We start from the raw sequence: 17,056 nt of genomic DNA, 5'->3' as shown, positions 1-17,056 counted from the left end.
AACGACTCATGAAGAAAGGAAGTCTGTACACAAATGCTTCTTCTCGTGCTAAAGGAACAATAATAATAATATCAATTAGTTCATATCTCACGTGACACTCAACTTTTAATTAATTTTACGTATAAACTAATAATGTGTAACTATCGAAAATTACTTTAGTATTAACCTCAGAAGTAGAGGGATTTTTGTATCCAATAGGCCCAAGTAAGAATATAAGATACAAAATGCAAATATGGAATAATTAGTTTCTAACGGTAAATTATGCCAATTCTTATAGAACGAACAATAGAAGATAGCTCCAAATAAATATGGTAAAATAATACGTTACACCACATTCAATTAATATAGTTTAAATATTAATCACGCACGAAGACGAGCAATTTATCTTTTATCTAATCCTATATAATTTTAAACTGTTTTATTTTAATATTTTGCAATTTGTGACATTTAAGAACAATGACGATGATATCATATTTATGTAAAGCAGGTGAATAAGTATTAAAACTTCTATCTTTACCATTTTTTTAAGCATACAAATAATGCTTAATTAACGATGATCAAATAATACCGTAAAAAGTTACATAAAATAGAATGATGTTCTGGTAATTTGATATTTTTTCTTAAAACAGAATATATAAATCATAATTAAATTAACACCGTAAAAAGTCAAATAAATAAGAATGACGTTTCGGCACATTTACTCCCTCCGTTCATTTCTTACTTATGACATTTCGAAGTTTCGAGAATCAAATTACATCGACTTTGACTAACATTTCAAAGATGTATAATTTTATCATATTAATATGAAAAGAATTACAACTTATATTATTTTTTGTATAGCTTTCAAATATTTAAATTTTAAAATAATAAATTAATGAAATTGACTCTCGAAAAATGAAACGTGATAGTAAAACTAAACACGACGGAGTCTTTTTTTTTTTTTTTTTTTAACCTTGAAACAGAATATATATCTGTAAAAAGTAAAATAAAATATAATGACGTCTTTGGTACATCTAATTTAATTTTTTCCTTAAAACAGAATATCTTCTTCTCGTCATCTTTCACCCAACCCTACCTTTCCCCATTTTTTCCAAACCCTAAAATTCCAAATCAAAAATTATACATTCAATTCACATAAACCCTAAGTTATATTATTCATTTCCAATTTATTTATTTTATACTAACTAATGGATTCTCAAGCCAACAACGACGCATATACATTCCTTGAAGTTGAAGAAGAAGAACAACAACACTTCAATTACCCTGATTTTCAAGAGCTTTCACAGCCAATTACCGGCGCGTGGCCTACACCTTCCGAGGCGCCGCCACAGTCCTCGGCCGACGCGCCGCCGCCGTCGAAACCACGCGCTCACGCGCCGGCGGCGGATGCGTTGGTGGCGGGGATGAGCGGGTTGAATTTTGAAGAGAATGTTGGTGGTGGTGGTGGTGTTGATGAGGGTTTTGAGCATGCTTGTAAGTATTGTGGAGTGACGAATCCTGCTTGCGTTGTTAGGTGTAACGTCCCGTCTTGTCGTAAATGGTTTTGTAATTCTAGAGGGAATACTTCCGGTTCGCATATCGTTAATCACCTGGTATGTTGTAACCCCTCTTGTTATTTCATAGTGTATCGTATTATATTGTATTGTGTTGTGCTGTATTGTATCGTACTGTATTGTGCTGTATTGTATCGTTTCAAGGTAGGGGTAAGGTCTGCATACACACTACCCTTCCCAGACCCCCACTTTGTGGAATTACACTGACTATGTTGTTGTTGTTGTTGTGCTGTATTGTATCGTACTGTATTGTATCGTATTGTATTGTATTGTATTGTATTGTATCGTACTGTATTGTGCTATATTGTATTGTATCGTACTGTATTGTGCTATATTGTATTGTATCGTACAACCTCTCTACCTTTCAAGGTTTCCCAGACGCTACGTTGTGGGATTACACTGGCTATGTTGTTGTTGTGCTGTATTGTATCATATTGTATTGCTTTGATGATACTCCCTCTGTCCCAATTTATCTGACATCCTTTCCTTTTTAGTCTGGCCCGAAAAGAAGTCACCTTTCTATAATTAGAAACAATTGAACTTTAAATTTCCCTGGTCACTCTTAATGAAATGATTTATAGCCACACTCTGTTTGGATGGTTGTTACATATTACTACTTACCATTTCATAATGTATCGTATTGTGCTGTATTGTATCGTACTGTATTGTTGTGAAAAGTACAGTATTTGGATAGATTGTATCGTTTTTCGTTTTTACATAATGTCACACATCAACAATTTTGAAGGATAAACCTATAGGTAAAGTAGGGTACTAGGTAGAGCTTATATAGAAGTAGGATAAAGGATAAAATAGGATTATTAGATAATAAGTAATGTGCCGTCTTGTCGAAAAGTGGTTTTGTAATTCAAGGGGGGAATACTTTCGGCTCCTATATCGTTAATCACCTGGTATGTTAAACACTGTTTGGATGCTTGTTACATATTAGTACTTATTATTTCATAATGGATGTATTATATTGTATTGTGTCGTATTGTATCGTACTGTATTATTGTGATGAATACAATGTTTGGACCGATTGTATCTTTTGACGTCGTTACATAATGTCATACATCAAAAATTTGAAGCATAAACCTACAAGATAAGTAGGGTACGAGGTAGAGCTACTATAAAAATGTTGGGTAAAAGATAAAATAAGATTATTAGATAATAAATAAAGATAATGTATTGTATTATATTGTATCTTACTGTATCCCAATTTATCTGGCACCCTTTCCTTTTTAGTCTGTCCCAAAAAGAATGTCACCTTTCTATAATTGTAAACAATATAACTTTAAAATTTCCATTTTACCCTTAATGAAATGATTTATAGCCACACAAATATCTAAGGATCGTTTTAGACCACAAATTTTAAAGTCTTTCTTTCTTAAACTTTGTGTCAAGTCAAACAGTGCCCCGTAAATTGGGACGGAGGGAGTATAACTTTTGGATAGATTGTATCGTACTGTATTGTTTTGGTGATACTACTTTTGGATAGATTGTATTGTTAATCACCTAGTATGTAAGAGGAATTCTGATTTTTAACTGTTAATTAGTAACTGATTCTTCAGTTAAAACTACTCATGTGATATGTTAATTTTGTACTGTTACTTCATAACTGATGTGAATATAGTTTTATAAGTAGTCAAATTACCATCAAAGATAACATATTTTTAGAGGAGATATGTGCGTTTTAAACTTACATTGATTTGAATTAATGTTAAAAACCCACCTGAACTATCTTTTTTTTGCGGGTTATCACATTCCAACTATTAGTTGTTCTCTTTTCGTCGTATGTAAGAGGAGATATGTGTGTTTTCGCTTATTCCGATTCTTCTGGATTAATGAATGTCCCTCTTGTCTCGTTTGTTCTTCTATACTAGTAGTGGTAGTATTACTCTTGTTAATCACCTGCTATGTAACACTCTGTTTGGACAGTTGTTACATATTAGTACTTACTATGTCATAATGTATGTATTATATTGTAATGTGTTGTGTTGTATTGTAGCGTATTGTATTGTTGTGATGGATACAAACGTTTGGATAAGTTGTATCGTTTTCAGTCGTTACATAATGTCACACATCAGCAATTTGAAGGGTGAACCTACAAAGTAGGCTACGGGGTACAGGATAGCACCAGAAAAGTGAAGTAGGTGAAGCTTAACTGTCTTTGACCTAGTGATCATTACACGACTAGCCAATTTGTCTTTATTCTGTTTCATTATACTTGATGTGGATTTTAGTAGTAGGCGGTTACTGTTGGAAACTTTATTTTGTCTATTTTTTTCAGATCTTCTGTTAGTCTATCTTTAGTAATACGATGCATCGGATGCTATGTATGCAGAAAATAAAATAAAGGTAGGTTACCAGAATTTGGTTATTAGGATAAGGATAATCACAAGTGTGTGGTGGGAGTTATGAAAAAATGATTATAGTAGATTTACTACTAGCCTCATGGCTATTTTAACAGGAGGAGTTTCCTGGGAGTTCTAAATTTTTGAAATCAAGCTTATTATTAATTGCTAGGATTTCCTTCCATTTGCTTGTGTGTGTTTTACGACAAGGTTTTTTGCCGAGTATAGTCTTTCGTTTCATCTGGTGATGGATGGTCAAGCTGTGGAATATGATTTCGTTGGTTTTTTAGATCTCTCTATCTGTTTACTTCTTCACCCCCCCCCCCCCCCCCCCCCTCTTCTTTTCTACCTATTAGTTATGCAGACCTCTCTCTATCTGTCATAAATAGTTAAATCTGAAACTTTCTGTTAATTTATGGTTAATTATTAAAAAAAGAAGAAGTTATACCAGGGAACGTAAACTTTCTTGTCCACTTATTCTTCTTTGGTTCTGTAGTATGGTGTGGATGTACATTATCTAGGTGAAATGCTAGATTTCCTCAGCACATTATAAGTTTAGTGAATGAACTGAGATTTTTCTGCTTTTGTAACTAATGTATATTTCCAGCCCCCTTTAGTGCTGGGGATCTCTTAGATAAAATGAACACTTATCCTAATAAAAAAAGGTTTTGTCTCTCTCGTGCAACTCTCATTTCCACTGTAATTCCTCATTTATGCATGTGGGAGAAGCTGAAAGTGAAATTGTCTATATATATATATTTTTTTTTATTTTTTTTGATAAAGGTAGGGTAAATTTTATTAATGACGTACCAAGCTGGCACAGAAATTACAACAGAAAGAAGAACTCAGACCAATCAACCATTACATGCTTCTCCCTAAAAACTCTAGGAAATCAAGATATTGATCCATATCCTCTAACAGGCCCTCCTTACACCAATAGTACAGATACTGGATACACTTGTCTATATGTTTATCAAGGAGAAAATCAAAAGCATCATCCTTTCTTAGTTGATAAGGGTGCGAATTGTCTCTAGTTGATACTGCATTTTGGGATGTCCAATTTCCACTGTTGGTATTTGCTAACGAAATATGGAATCTTAGATGCATGTTATATTTTGTTTGTATCACCTGTCTAGGCAGTGCGATGAAGCCACTTACTATTAATGAATTTATATTGGAAAGTTATATAGTCATCTTGGCTTTTCCTACAATTGGCATGCCTATTATTTTTCTCTCCAGAAACAAGGCATTTATTGAGTTTTTTTTGTTGGCGTTGTATCTTCTCAACTTTTCCTAATAGGTGCGAGCAAAACACAAGGAGGTGTGTCTTCATAAAGATAGTCCACTTGGAGAAACAATTCTAGAGTGCTACAATTGTGGATGCCGAAATGTCTTTCTTCTTGGCTTCATTTCTGCCAAGACAGAGAGCGTCGTTGTTCTCCTCTGTAGGGAACCTTGTCTAAGTGTTAATGCATTGAAGGATATGAACTGGGACCTGAGTCAGTGGTGCCCGCTCATTGATGACAGGTGCTTTTTGCAGTGGCTTGTTAAGGTCCGGATTCGCTTTCTTATTCTCTTCTGATCCTTTTCGTTTTTGTTTTCTGTCCTGTTTTTGTGATGTGCGGAGTGCTGCAGGTCCCCACTGAGCAAGAACAGTTGAGGGCGCGCCAGATCAGTGCTCAACAAATCAACAAAGTAGAAGAATTGTGGAAGTCAAATCCTGATGCTACCCTGGAAGATCTTGAGAAGCCTGGTGTGGATGATGAGCCTCAGCCTGTTGCCTTGAAGTATGAAGATGCCTATCAGGTTCTCGCTGGATGATACTATTGTGTTATCCCCTTTACCTTTCATTTGTAATAGATGCTTGCAGGAATTACTATATTGCGTAGTTGTGGTTGCCTCTGTATTGATATTTTAACTAAGTTTGCCTTGACTTTTCTAATGTAGTATCAAAACATATTTGCACCGTTGATCAAGCTCGAAGCTGACTATGATAAGGTATGTCAGATTCTTAAGATGATTTTAGATGGTGAAGCCTGTGTGTGTCAAAGAATACTAGCTCTATCCTATTTTATTTTCTTAGCTTTTTGTTGCATCCTGTGATATCATGTATTTTCCTCTAACGCTGCATGCTTCTTCTCACCTTTGCTTTTCGATAGTGGGTTTAGGATACTGGCTCTATCCTAAGTTTACCTGATAGTGAGTTGTCCGTAGAAGTGCTGAATTAATGAGGACAATTGCATTTTCACTTGATTGTCTTTTTCTTCTTGATTCTTAATCTCCGTGACAGTTGAACTAAGGCATGCCAAGTTGCTGCTCTCTGTGTAGCTCTTGAGCAAAGATGTGATACTTTCCCTTGTCAAGTTAATTTGCTCATCTTGTTTTTTTGGCCTTTGAGTTGAGTTCATACTAGTGTTTAGGGTAACTTACAAGCTTTGGAATTTTGGTTTCTGTTTGGTAGATGATGAAAGAGTCTCAAAGTAAAGACAATCTTACTATTCGATGGGATATTGGTCTCAACAAGAAGCGCGTTGCGTATTTTGTGTTCCCAAAGGTATTTCCTTGTTATTTTCTTCTACTGTGATTCTTCTAGACTCTTAGACTGTTATAGAGCTTATTGTTGTCGTTTACCATTAAATTATGGCATGGGAGCTTTTTTTGGTCTTTACCTACCTGAACTGAAGATAGTCCGCTGTTTTTTAGGAAGATAATGAGTTGCGTCTTGTACCTGGTGATGAGCTAAGGCTACGATATTCTGGGGATGCAGCTCATCCAGCTTGGCAATCCGTGGGGCACGTGGTATGGACCTTTTGTCTTGATCTCCGTATCTTTTCAAGAGGGTAAATATTGGATGGAGTCTGGCTAACCACAAACACCCTTAACAAGTAGAGACAAATTCGTTTGAAAGAAAGAGGCTTTCTACATCATGTAAAATTTACTTAGTGTGGAAAATATTCTTAAAAGATCTTCTCCAAAAGCTTCCGGCATTTTTAGGACTTCTTTTGCAGTTTCTACTGAAGATATTGATTGACCATTCAATTTTCAGGTAAAATTAACTGCTCAAGAAGAAGTTGCGCTTGAACTTCGTGCCAGCCAGGTATCTAACTTAGGTTTTAGATTGCTAGTCTCATTGAAATTTTCTGTTTTCTTTTTTTCACCATTTGTTAGTTTGCGTTTTGGGTCTTTGCTGAATTATTCCCGTCTTATCAGGGGGTTCCAGTCGATGTGAACCATGGGTTTAGTGTCGACTTTGTTTGGAAGAGTACGAGCTTTGATCGGATGCAGAGTGCAATGAAAACTTTTGCAGTGGATGAGACTAGTGTCAGTGGGTGAGTGAGAATGTTTGGGTTCTTCTGTAGAAAGATAAAAACAATTGTGAAGATTTCATGTCCTTAATTGTATTACTTGCCTAAGATTTATAATTCTAACTAAAATCAGATCAGCTTGTGTCTTTTTTTCTTCATTTTTAGGTATTTGTGATGCTGCTGATGATTTTATTTTAAGATAAATGTCTGCTTCTTTTTTAGCTTTGTCACCGTTGAATGTTTAAGATAATGCATCTTTTCTTTTGTTGCCCAGTCTTGGTATCATAAAGGAACTTTGAATTAACTTATGCAGTACATGGAATGTCATATTCATGGATTTAACGACTAACTTTATTTGGGTCAACAAGTTTGTAACTTCTAATGATGGAGTATTTAGTTTTGTTTTCTTTTTGCCTCTCGTGCAGGTATATTTACCATCACCTGTTAGGTCATGAAGTTGAGATGCAGATGGTCCGGAATACACTTCCGCGGCGTTTTGGTGCCCCTGGTCTTCCAGAGCTTAATGCATCTCAGGTTGAGTGCTCTATCTGTTAGTTCAACATATTTCCATTAGCTTCGAATTTCGATATCGATCATGCTCCCAAACATCTTTTTAGGGATACCTTATTGAACAGGATTTTTTTTTTTTTGATAGTGAGAATTGTTATTAGTATCAAACATGTTATGATGGTCAGGTTTGAGAATTATAGTGAATGATCAACCCTTGTTGTGTGCTTGTGCATGTCACATTGTGGATCCCGCATAGCAAGGACCACATATTTCAAAATTTAGGTGTTCTGCTTTGCCCTCTCTTTTCATGTAACCCCCCTCTCATTTGGCAGTATACTCAATTAAGCGTAATGCAGCAGAGTGCCCATAGTCAGTTGCTCCTTTCCCCACCCCCTAAACCAAAAAGCGAACCTAAAAAAAAAAAAGCCCCCACCACCTCCGGTGAAAGGAGGATCTCAAAAAGAGGAGTCATATTGCTTCTGGTTGTCTTATTATTCCATGTTCACTTCCTAGGTTTTTGCTGTAAAAAGTGTTCTTCAGAAGCCCATCAGTTTAATTCAAGGTCCACCTGGAACTGGAAAAACTGTCACCTCTGCCGCCATTGTTTATCACATGGCGAAACAAGGCCAAGGACAGGTAACTTTGAAGTCCTTTTTTGTTATATTTGTTCTCGATGTTAGTCGCTTGATTTAATGGTTATTTTTAGTCGTTTGTTAACTATCTTTCATCAGGTTTTGGTCTGTGCCCCCAGTAACGTGGCCGTGGACCAATTAGCAGAGAAGATAAGTGCTACTGGTCTGAAGGTAAGGCACCAGCTATTTCTTTATCTCCTTCCCACCCCCAATCCAAGGAGAGAAAAAAAGCTCGATGAAGACATCTTAAACTGACTAAGTCACTATTTTGGTAGTTAATCCACATTTATGCAAACACTAATTTCTATGTGGAAGCATCTGGCAGAATGTTGGATTGTTGTCCTCCCATTTCGTGACAGTATATATACTTCTCCATCCCCAATCCAGCCCCTTTTTGGTAACGAGTTAAAAAAAGAGTTCTCTTTATATCCTCAGAAGGATCGAGTTTGTCAGGAAACTGAAGGATAAAATGAATCTTCTATATCCATGCCAATTGACCCTGTCCCACCCATGAACACAAACAGAAGGTGAAGGAACATTGGAGTCTAAAAGTATTGGAAATATAATAAAAATTAACAAAAAAATTCAACATCATCTTTTTCTTTAATTTGTGAGGTTTTAGGTCCGTCATTATTTGAATTTTTTTCCCCAGGTGGTCAGGCTCTGTGCCAAGTCAAGGGAAGCTGTCAGTTCTCCTGTCGAGCATTTAACCCTTCACTACCAGGTAACTTTTAAATTTTGTATTCTCAAATATTTATATATCGTTCTCTTTTTAGTGTTGACTTTTTGAACTTTTGTTTTACAGGTTCGCCATCTTGACACATCTGAGAAGAGTGAACTTCACAAGTTACAGCAACTGAAGGATGAACAAGGTTGGTGTTGCTTTCTTTGGCCACACTTGTACTGGGATTTAGCATTTACCTAGGGATATTTTTAGAGTAGTCCTCTGTGTTTTTCTCTTTCTTATTTTATATCCTCTATTAGACCATTTTGAATGGGTGCACATTATTCAGAGTCATTTGATTTAATGGACTTCCAGGAGAGCTCTCCAGCGGTGATGAGAAGAAATATAAAGCTTTGAAGCGAGCAACAGAGAGGGAAATAGCTCAGAGTGCTGATGTCATTTGTTGCACATGCGTTGGTGCCGGAGATCCTAGATTGGCTAATTTCAGATTCCGCCAGGTTGGTTTACCTTATTACTGAAAAATTGAGGCTTTGTTAACTATTTTAGCTTTTCAATTTCTTATATTTGTTCGTATGTACCCATTCTGGATGCTTTCTTGCTGGTTTTAACATTTATATTGTTAAACCTCTTGGTAGGTGCTCATTGATGAATCCACTCAGGCTACTGAGCCTGAATGTCTCATTCCTTTGGTTCTTGGCGCAAAGCAGGTCATTATTGCAATTAATATCATGTTGAAATTCACTTATAAAAAATGTCATACTGAAATGTAGTACGATGTTGGGTTCTTACAATGAGTTTTGTGCTAGGCTGTTTTTGTTGGTGATCACTGCCAGCTTGGACCTGTTATTATGTGCAAGAAAGCAGCTCGCGCTGGACTTGCTCAATCTCTATTTGAACGCCTTGTGTTTCTAGGGGTGAAGCCGATTAGGTTACAGGTGATTTATCTGAGTGTCTGTTGGATGTGGCTGAAGTGAAATTCAAGATTCTCTTTTTCCCCGTTATTCTCTTGTTTCTCATGTAGTTGCCTGGAAGTGTTCCTCGTCATCTATGGAGATTTGTGGAGACTGCTTTCCTTTTTTTTGGGGCTGGGTGGGTGGGTTTGATGAAGATGTTCATGGCATTTTAACTCATATTCGCCAATCTGCCACTTCCACCCACCCTTCTATTCTGTCGGACCAGCAAAAAAGTCATGGTAGTTTTAAAGTTCTATGATTTATCTATGCTTCATGTTACTTGGATATCAAGCTTGTCATTATCTAGTAACGCTTATGTGTCTGAGCTGTTTTGACTTTTGAGTTTCCATATCTCTAATTCTAGCTGCTTTTGATTGCTTCCAAGCTATGTTTGTTGATCCCCTCTTGTTCGTCTTTCTGTTTGTTTTTTTTTTTTGGTTGGTTTCCTTGAACTTCATGTTGTTGCCTGCTCACATCCTCTTTCAGATCACTGTACCCCTTTTTAGCTATTTTTTAAATCTATGCAAGTGTCAGAATTCTTATTTTTCCATTACTAATGTTGATTCTGTTGTCTATTCGTTTGTAATTCCAGGTACAATACCGTATGCATCCTGCATTGTCTGAGTACCCATCAAATAGCTTTTATGAAGGTACACTTCAAAATGGTGTAACCATCAATGAAAGGCAATCAACAGGGATTGATTTTCCTTGGCCTGTACCCAACCGTCCCATGTTCTTCTATGTTCAGGTATTTTCAGATTGTTTTAGCTGATTCATCTTCAGTTCTTGTTTGAGTCATGGAAAATTCTGTCATTTCTCTTTTGGGTCACAGTCACCCTGGGTGATATTGTACTATGATGATTATGGTGATATTAATGATTATTTCTCAAAAGATATTTTGGTGTTTCTTCGATATTGTTTGAGGATTTGTTTCCTGGTATGACTGACTTGGATACTTGGTAATTCATCCGTAGATGGGACAAGAGGAGATCAGTGCTAGTGGAACCTCCTATCTGAATAGAACTGAAGCTGCAAATGTGGAGAAGATTGTGACTACATTTCTGAAGAGTGGGGTAGTTCCTAGTCAGGTACATTCTTATTTGCATCTTTAAGGTTGGACACCTTCATTTTGTGGCAAGGATGTGATTTTTGTATATTCACAGATTGGTGTCATAACACCATATGAGGGTCAACGTGCATATATTGTGAATTACATGGCAAGAAATGGTTCTTTAAGACAACAGCTCTACAAGGAAATTGAGGTAAGCAGTTAATACGTTGGCATTGTGGTTTTCTTGGATTTATTAATACATACTGTGAGTATTTCTATTATCAGGTTGCAAGTGTAGATTCATTTCAAGGGCGGGAAAAGGATTATATTATTTTGTCTTGTGTCAGGAGTAATGAACATCAGGTTGGTTTATATATCTTCTTTTTGATGCTCAATGTTTTAGCATTTTTTGATTTCTTTCGATCTGTTGTCAATTTATGTATCCTCTGAACCATAACATCTGCTTCTTTTTTTCCGCCCCTCTCTCCCCCCCCCCCCCCCCCCCCCTCCGGGGTCTTCGCTTGCAAAAGTTTCATTTCTTTATTTATTTTGGGGTGCAGGAGGTAGGGTGGACGTTTCGTTAGTGTTGATATATGTAGCAATTACTTGCATATTTCATATATTTAGTCAGTGTGAATCTGACTGTCTTTTGCATATGCTTTACTCTATTACACCATGTCCCCTTTTTTCACGGTTAAACTTAAATTGTTGACTTCTTTTACTTTCTCATTTCTTTTAGGGCATTGGATTCCTTAATGATCCACGCAGGCTTAATGTTGCTCTTACCCGTGCTCGTTATGGTATTGTTATATTGGGAAATCCTAAAGTCTTGAGCAAACAGCCTTTGTGGAATGGTTTGTTAACTCACTACAAGGTAATTTCTTCAAATTGTTCTCCTCTGGTAATGCTTCTTTAGGCATTATTATCTGATTTCTCTGCACTTCGAAGTAGTTATAAACTGGTAAACTTAACATAACATTAGCTGGTTAGTCTTTTGGGCTAATATATCTTGTTGAGTTTGTTAGGCAATATTGTTATTATTATTTCCAGATTTAGGAATGTATATAGTATATGTATCAGTAGGTGTCTGATGCTTTTATGATGCTCATGGCCTCATGCTTTAATGATTTTTTCTTACAGGAGCATGAGTGCTTGGTAGAAGGTCCTCTGAATAACTTAAAGCAGAGCATGGTTCAATTTCAGAAGCCCAAAAAGGTACTGATTGGTTAAATACTTTTCCAATGTTACATATCTGTGCTTGTGCATGATTATGCATCAGTGTTGAGTTGTCTTTTTGTATCATCCATTTGCAGATCTACAATGAGCGCAGACTTTTCTTTGGTGGTGGACCTGGAGTAGTTCCAGGTGACAGCTTTGGATCTGCTTCAGGCGCCAGTGCTGACAGGCGAAATAGTCGTCCTAGGGGTATGGTGAACTTGAACTTCCTTCACTGGCCGTGAATTGTTTGTTTTGATGTTGTATGCCATTGAGGATTGCTATGTTGAAGCATGTTTCTGTTTCATTTCATAATGTGTCAGAAACCCTGCTTTTGCTTTTCTTCTTACTGTAGAGCTTTTCTCAAAATGGTTTTGGAGAAACTAGAAAGAAGCATGTCTATTATTATTAGAATCTCAAGTGTATTTATATATGTATTTGTCTGCTTTTGCTTATTTATAATTTTGGTAGGTTCCTATATGGCACCTGGTGTACCCAATGGTACTCAGAAACCCGGTGTTCATCCTGCTGGTTATCCGATGCCTCGGGTTCCTTTTCCCCCTTATCATGGAGGCCCTCCACAACCATATGCAATTCCTACTCGTGGTGCTGTCCATGGGCCTGTTGGAGCTGTTCCTCATGTTCCACAGCCAGGTAGCCGGGGTTTTGGAGCTGGACGTGGCAATGCCAATGCCCCAATTGGTAGTCATCTCCCTCACCATCAAGGCTCCCAGCAACCAGTTGGAAGTCTTGGATCTAACTTCAACTTTCCTGCATTGGAGAATCCAAACAGTCAGCCTTCTGTCGGGGGACCTTTATCTCAACCTGGATATGCTTCTAATGTTAGTAACCTTTCAGTTTTTTTTATTCGTAATTCGATCACATAGTAAATGATTTAGTGTCAGCATTTTTTCTTTCCTGAATTATAGATGGCTATCCAAGGACCAGGCCAGTCATTTCGGGATGGACTTTCTATGGGTAGCATGTCACAGGTGATTGATTCTAAACATCAAAAAATTGTTGTTTTAATTTGTTTATTCTATCATATTTACCTTAAATTTTCTAATCAGGATTTTGTGGGAGATGATTTCAAGAGCCAAGGGTCTCATGTTCCATATAATGTTGCTGAGTTCTCTACACAGGTGCCTGTACTACACATTTTCTAGTAATTTGTTCATTGCGCCTGCACATCACTGCCTTAATTATGCGTAGTTATTTGTTTTTCCCTGCACCAATTATTTTATGTAGGATAGGTTTTCTTTCTTATATTAACAGGCCTTTGTTGTGCTGGCAATTAGGCTTCTCAAGGTGGGTATGCTGTTGATTATGGAACTCAAGGAGCACAGGCTGGCTTTCCAGGGAACTTTTTAAACCAGAATTCACAATCTGGATACTCCCGTTTTGGTTCAGGGAATGAATTCATGTCACAGGTTAGTCTAAATTTCACTCTGTTGGCCTCAATTGCTCACTCTTTAAGGCCCGGAAATCTTGTATATAAAAATGAGTCTGGAAGTTGTCGCACAGTTAAAATCATACATGATGGGCTGATCTGTTGGATGTTCTGACTGGGTCGCTTTATAGACGAACTATGTGACACGGTCTCTTATGATTTCTTTTCTCTGATCTACCGCGTCTTTTTGCTTATCGGGCTTTTGATTTATGTGCAGGACTACATGGCTCATGGATCCCAAGGTCTATTTACTCAAGCTGGATATAATGATCCATCACAAGATGATGGTTCACAGAATCATTTTGGCATGTCCAGTGTGAATTCGCTTCAGTCTCAGGTTAATTTGTTAAACAATTCTGCTTGAGATTTGGCTAAATTATTGAACATGCTCAAAATAGGAAATATGCATCTGATTGCAGAGGTGATTCTCACCGGTACAAAATACGGGGGACGTACGCTTGTTGCAAAATATTTTCTTCTTGCTATTTGTTCATTTCAACTAGTCTAATTGTGACTTGGATGATTTGAGTTTTTACTTCGAATGGCACTTGAATTTGTTTCCTTTCTTTTCAGAGTTTGCTTAATCCACTTTACTCCCAGCCATTTGCGCACTACAACACGCAACCATTGAACATGCAAAGTTCCCAACCTCAACAGCAGCAAGGGCCACAAGGCCAGGGCTTCCAAAATCAGAAACTCCATTACAATAGTTGATGACCACAGGGTTATTTATATGATGGGTTATAGTTTTGCATCCAGCAATTTGGTTTGTGCTGTCAACATGTGACCATATTATCTGACCTAAGATGAGGTAAAAGAGTTTGCTAATAATTCAGGTCAGTTGGTGACATATTTCTTGCCAATAATCTTGAATGTCGAGTCAGAGGGTTGACGTGGTGGAAGGCCTCTCTGCTCAAGGAAACCAAGCGCAGGACAACCGGTGCTGAGAAAAAGAAGAAATAACCCATGTTATCTTCGTGAAGTTTTACGTACTGTTTGAAGAGAAGGTATACTATTTCTCCATGAGAGAAAGGTTACATGGCGTGGTGTTGGCCGGAAGGGTGGGTTATTCAGGACACGGATCTTGTTACTTGCGCATTGCATGGAGTACAGTATTGTTTGAATCTGCGACCATATCTTTTGTACAGTGTCCAGGCGAAAGTCAGCTAACCCTTTCAGCTCTTACCGACTTGTAATTATACTCTTTAGTATTAGTATTACGTGGATGATGACGATAGATGTGTTTGTCATTGCAGCAGTTTTAAGTTATTGGGTATAGAAACATGCAGGTATTGGTGTTTTGATTAAATTGGTTTGGTTGTAACCCAACATCATTTTTTGTGGATGCCTTTGGAAGCGTTTTGCTTGGAGTAGTCAATGAAAAATTTACGAGTATTTAAGCACCGCATTGTTCGTTTTGCTCATCTCCCATCTGTTTCTACCTTCCAGTGATAGCAGGGGAATAACCTTTCGAGTAGCGATAAAAAACTTTTGTGTAAGTGAAAATATCTCATTCCTTTTTTTCGGGCATCCGTTTTCTTGCTGCGTTAGCGCTGTTCTGTTTTCTGGTTGCATATAGAGTGCGGGACTATTAAGATAGGGAAAGGTTTGTCGCTTGGTTGAAGCCATATAAGATAGTACCTGAGATTTTATATTATATTTACAATGCCAACTCCATTTGTAATCTTGCCCTGGTTGAATGTTTGTAAATGCTAAAAGTAACTGAGATGTACTGGAACCTAATGAGGAAAGCTTGGTTATATTGATGGTTTGGTCTTTTGCATACTTGCATTTCTGTTTTGCTAAAATAAACTTTAAGCTAAAATGTTGCTGATCACTGTGGAAGTAATTTTTTGGCTGAAGGTAAAGAGAAGTATTTGAAAATGTGTAAAAGGTGGAGTCGTGGCCTGAAAGGTAGAGAGTGTTGCAGCTAACAATCCGACTAATCTGAATCTGAGGTCCGGATATAAAAAACGGAAAAGGGCCAAAATTACCCCTGAACTTTGAAAAATAGTTCATCCATACCCTTCGTTATACTTTAGGGCCAATTATACCCTTACAGTTATACTATGGGGTCAATTATACCCTTATGTCTAACTGCTGCCACGTGCCATCATCCTAGCCCTTCAAAATTATTTTACCCTCAAATAATTTTTTACCCATTAAAATAACTCAACTCGATCCGAATTTTTTTTTTTCCAGCAAAAATAATACGGATAATTTTTCCAGCAAAATAAAATAAAAATAATTCCGTATTATTTTTGCTGGAAAAAAAAATTCGGGTCGGATTGAGTTATTTTAGTGGGTAAAAAATTATTTGAGGGTACAATAATTTTGAAGGGTTAGGATGATGCCACGTGGCAGCAGTTAGACATAAGGGTATAATTGATCCCATAGTATAACTGTAAGGGTATAATTGGCCCTAAAGTATAACGAAGGGTGTGGATGAACTATTTTTCAAAGTTCAGAGGTAATTTTGGCCCTTTTCCGTATAAAAAATAGGACTTTTACACTACACTGCAACATAACAAAGCACACGACAAAATATTATCCTATTTTTTATTCTTTTACAAATTTTGGCCATTATGTAGTGTAAATGAATTTATAATTTGTGTAATAAGCAGTCTGTACGCTAAGTATACGCCGACAACCTTAAATTTGTCAGTAAAAAGTTGCACGTTTGGGGCCAAAACAATTATGTTTGCTAGCCAAATATATATATATATATATATATATATATATATATATATATATATATATATAGATGATTTCAATGGAGCTTGGAGGAGTTACAGAGAATTTCAAAGTTACATTTGCCAGGAAATTTATGCTCTTAAGTTGAAAGAGTATTAGTTTAGTTGCTGGAAGAATCTCAGTCTACAAATATAATTTACAATCCATCAAGAAACTAAGGAAATGGGTTGAAATTTGTAAAGCATGCAGCAAAGGAAATTAATTTTGACTCCTTTTCCTAAGAGAAATCTGGGTTTAAAAGGGAGGAAGAACATTGAATTACGGAAAAGACAAAAAAAAACCCTTTAGCTTATTTGTTGCTAGTGTGATATTGGGGACATTTTGGGTAAAGCAAAAATGGGTATCTTGCTAACATACTACTTCATGTAGTATGTTAGCAAGACCTATATATACACACACACTACTTTGAATTAAAAAAAAAAAAAAAAAAAAGAGACAAGGGTCAAAAACACACCTCAATTATCACTTTTTTTTTTTTTTTTTTTTTGTGTTTCATAACTGATTTATCCGTAGTGGACTTTCCTACCTAAACTATCACCAAATAGTTAGCAAAACACACCTCGACTTATATATGATGGTGTGTGTACTACACTCTTT

General features: G+C 36.7%; 1 protein-coding gene across 2 annotated transcripts; it reads left to right on the top strand.

Annotated features, from left to right (window-relative positions):
- Positions 1 to 1,034: 1,034 nt before the first annotated feature.
- On the top strand, positions 1,035 to 15,108 carry LOC132609757 (regulator of nonsense transcripts 1 homolog). Of its 2 annotated transcripts, XM_060323895.1 has the most exons (29): positions 1,037 to 1,592; positions 5,205 to 5,456; positions 5,540 to 5,710; positions 5,852 to 5,902; positions 6,366 to 6,458; positions 6,608 to 6,703; positions 6,951 to 7,001; positions 7,115 to 7,233; positions 7,635 to 7,743; positions 8,233 to 8,355; positions 8,451 to 8,522; positions 9,004 to 9,075; positions 9,157 to 9,223; positions 9,391 to 9,533; positions 9,672 to 9,743; positions 9,843 to 9,971; positions 10,582 to 10,737; positions 10,964 to 11,077; positions 11,153 to 11,251; positions 11,326 to 11,403; positions 11,780 to 11,914; positions 12,181 to 12,255; positions 12,354 to 12,465; positions 12,727 to 13,097; positions 13,185 to 13,247; positions 13,326 to 13,397; positions 13,554 to 13,685; positions 13,923 to 14,042; positions 14,279 to 15,108. In XM_060323895.1, exons 1-29 carry the CDS (start codon positions 1,188 to 1,190, stop codon positions 14,417 to 14,419), a joined length of 3,693 nt encoding a protein of 1,230 aa, XP_060179878.1. In that variant the 5' UTR covers positions 1,037 to 1,187; the 3' UTR covers positions 14,420 to 15,108. The 2 variants fall into 2 exon arrangements, 1 of the variants encoding a protein (XP_060179878.1); XR_009570933.1 differs by lacking the exon at positions 14,279 to 15,108 and having other exon boundaries at positions 1,035 to 1,592; positions 13,531 to 13,685; positions 13,923 to 14,002.
- Positions 15,109 to 17,056: the final 1,948 nt, after the last annotated feature.

The sequence above is a fragment of the Lycium barbarum genome, chromosome 9 (genome assembly GCF_019175385.1).
Source record: "Lycium barbarum isolate Lr01 chromosome 9, ASM1917538v2, whole genome shotgun sequence".
Taxonomy (NCBI): Eukaryota; Viridiplantae; Streptophyta; class Magnoliopsida; order Solanales; family Solanaceae; genus Lycium; species Lycium barbarum.
Note: the sequence above shows the minus strand (reverse complement) of the source record. Positions and strands in the feature narration are given on the sequence as shown.

What these genes read in the sequence shown, in the direction of transcription:
- LOC132609757 (XM_060323895.1), top strand. Translation starts at nt 1,188, where the DNA reads ATGGATTCTCAAGCCAACAACGACGCATATACATTCCTTGAAGTTGAA. An exon ending in TCGAAGCTGACTATGATAAG is followed by an intron (nt 5,903 to 6,365) that starts GTATGTCAGATT and finishes TCTGTTTGGTAG; the next exon opens with ATGATGAAAGAGTCTCAAAG. An exon ending in AGCTCTACAAGGAAATTGAG is followed by an intron (nt 11,252 to 11,325) that starts GTAAGCAGTTAA and finishes TTCTATTATCAG; the next exon opens with GTTGCAAGTGTAGATTCATT.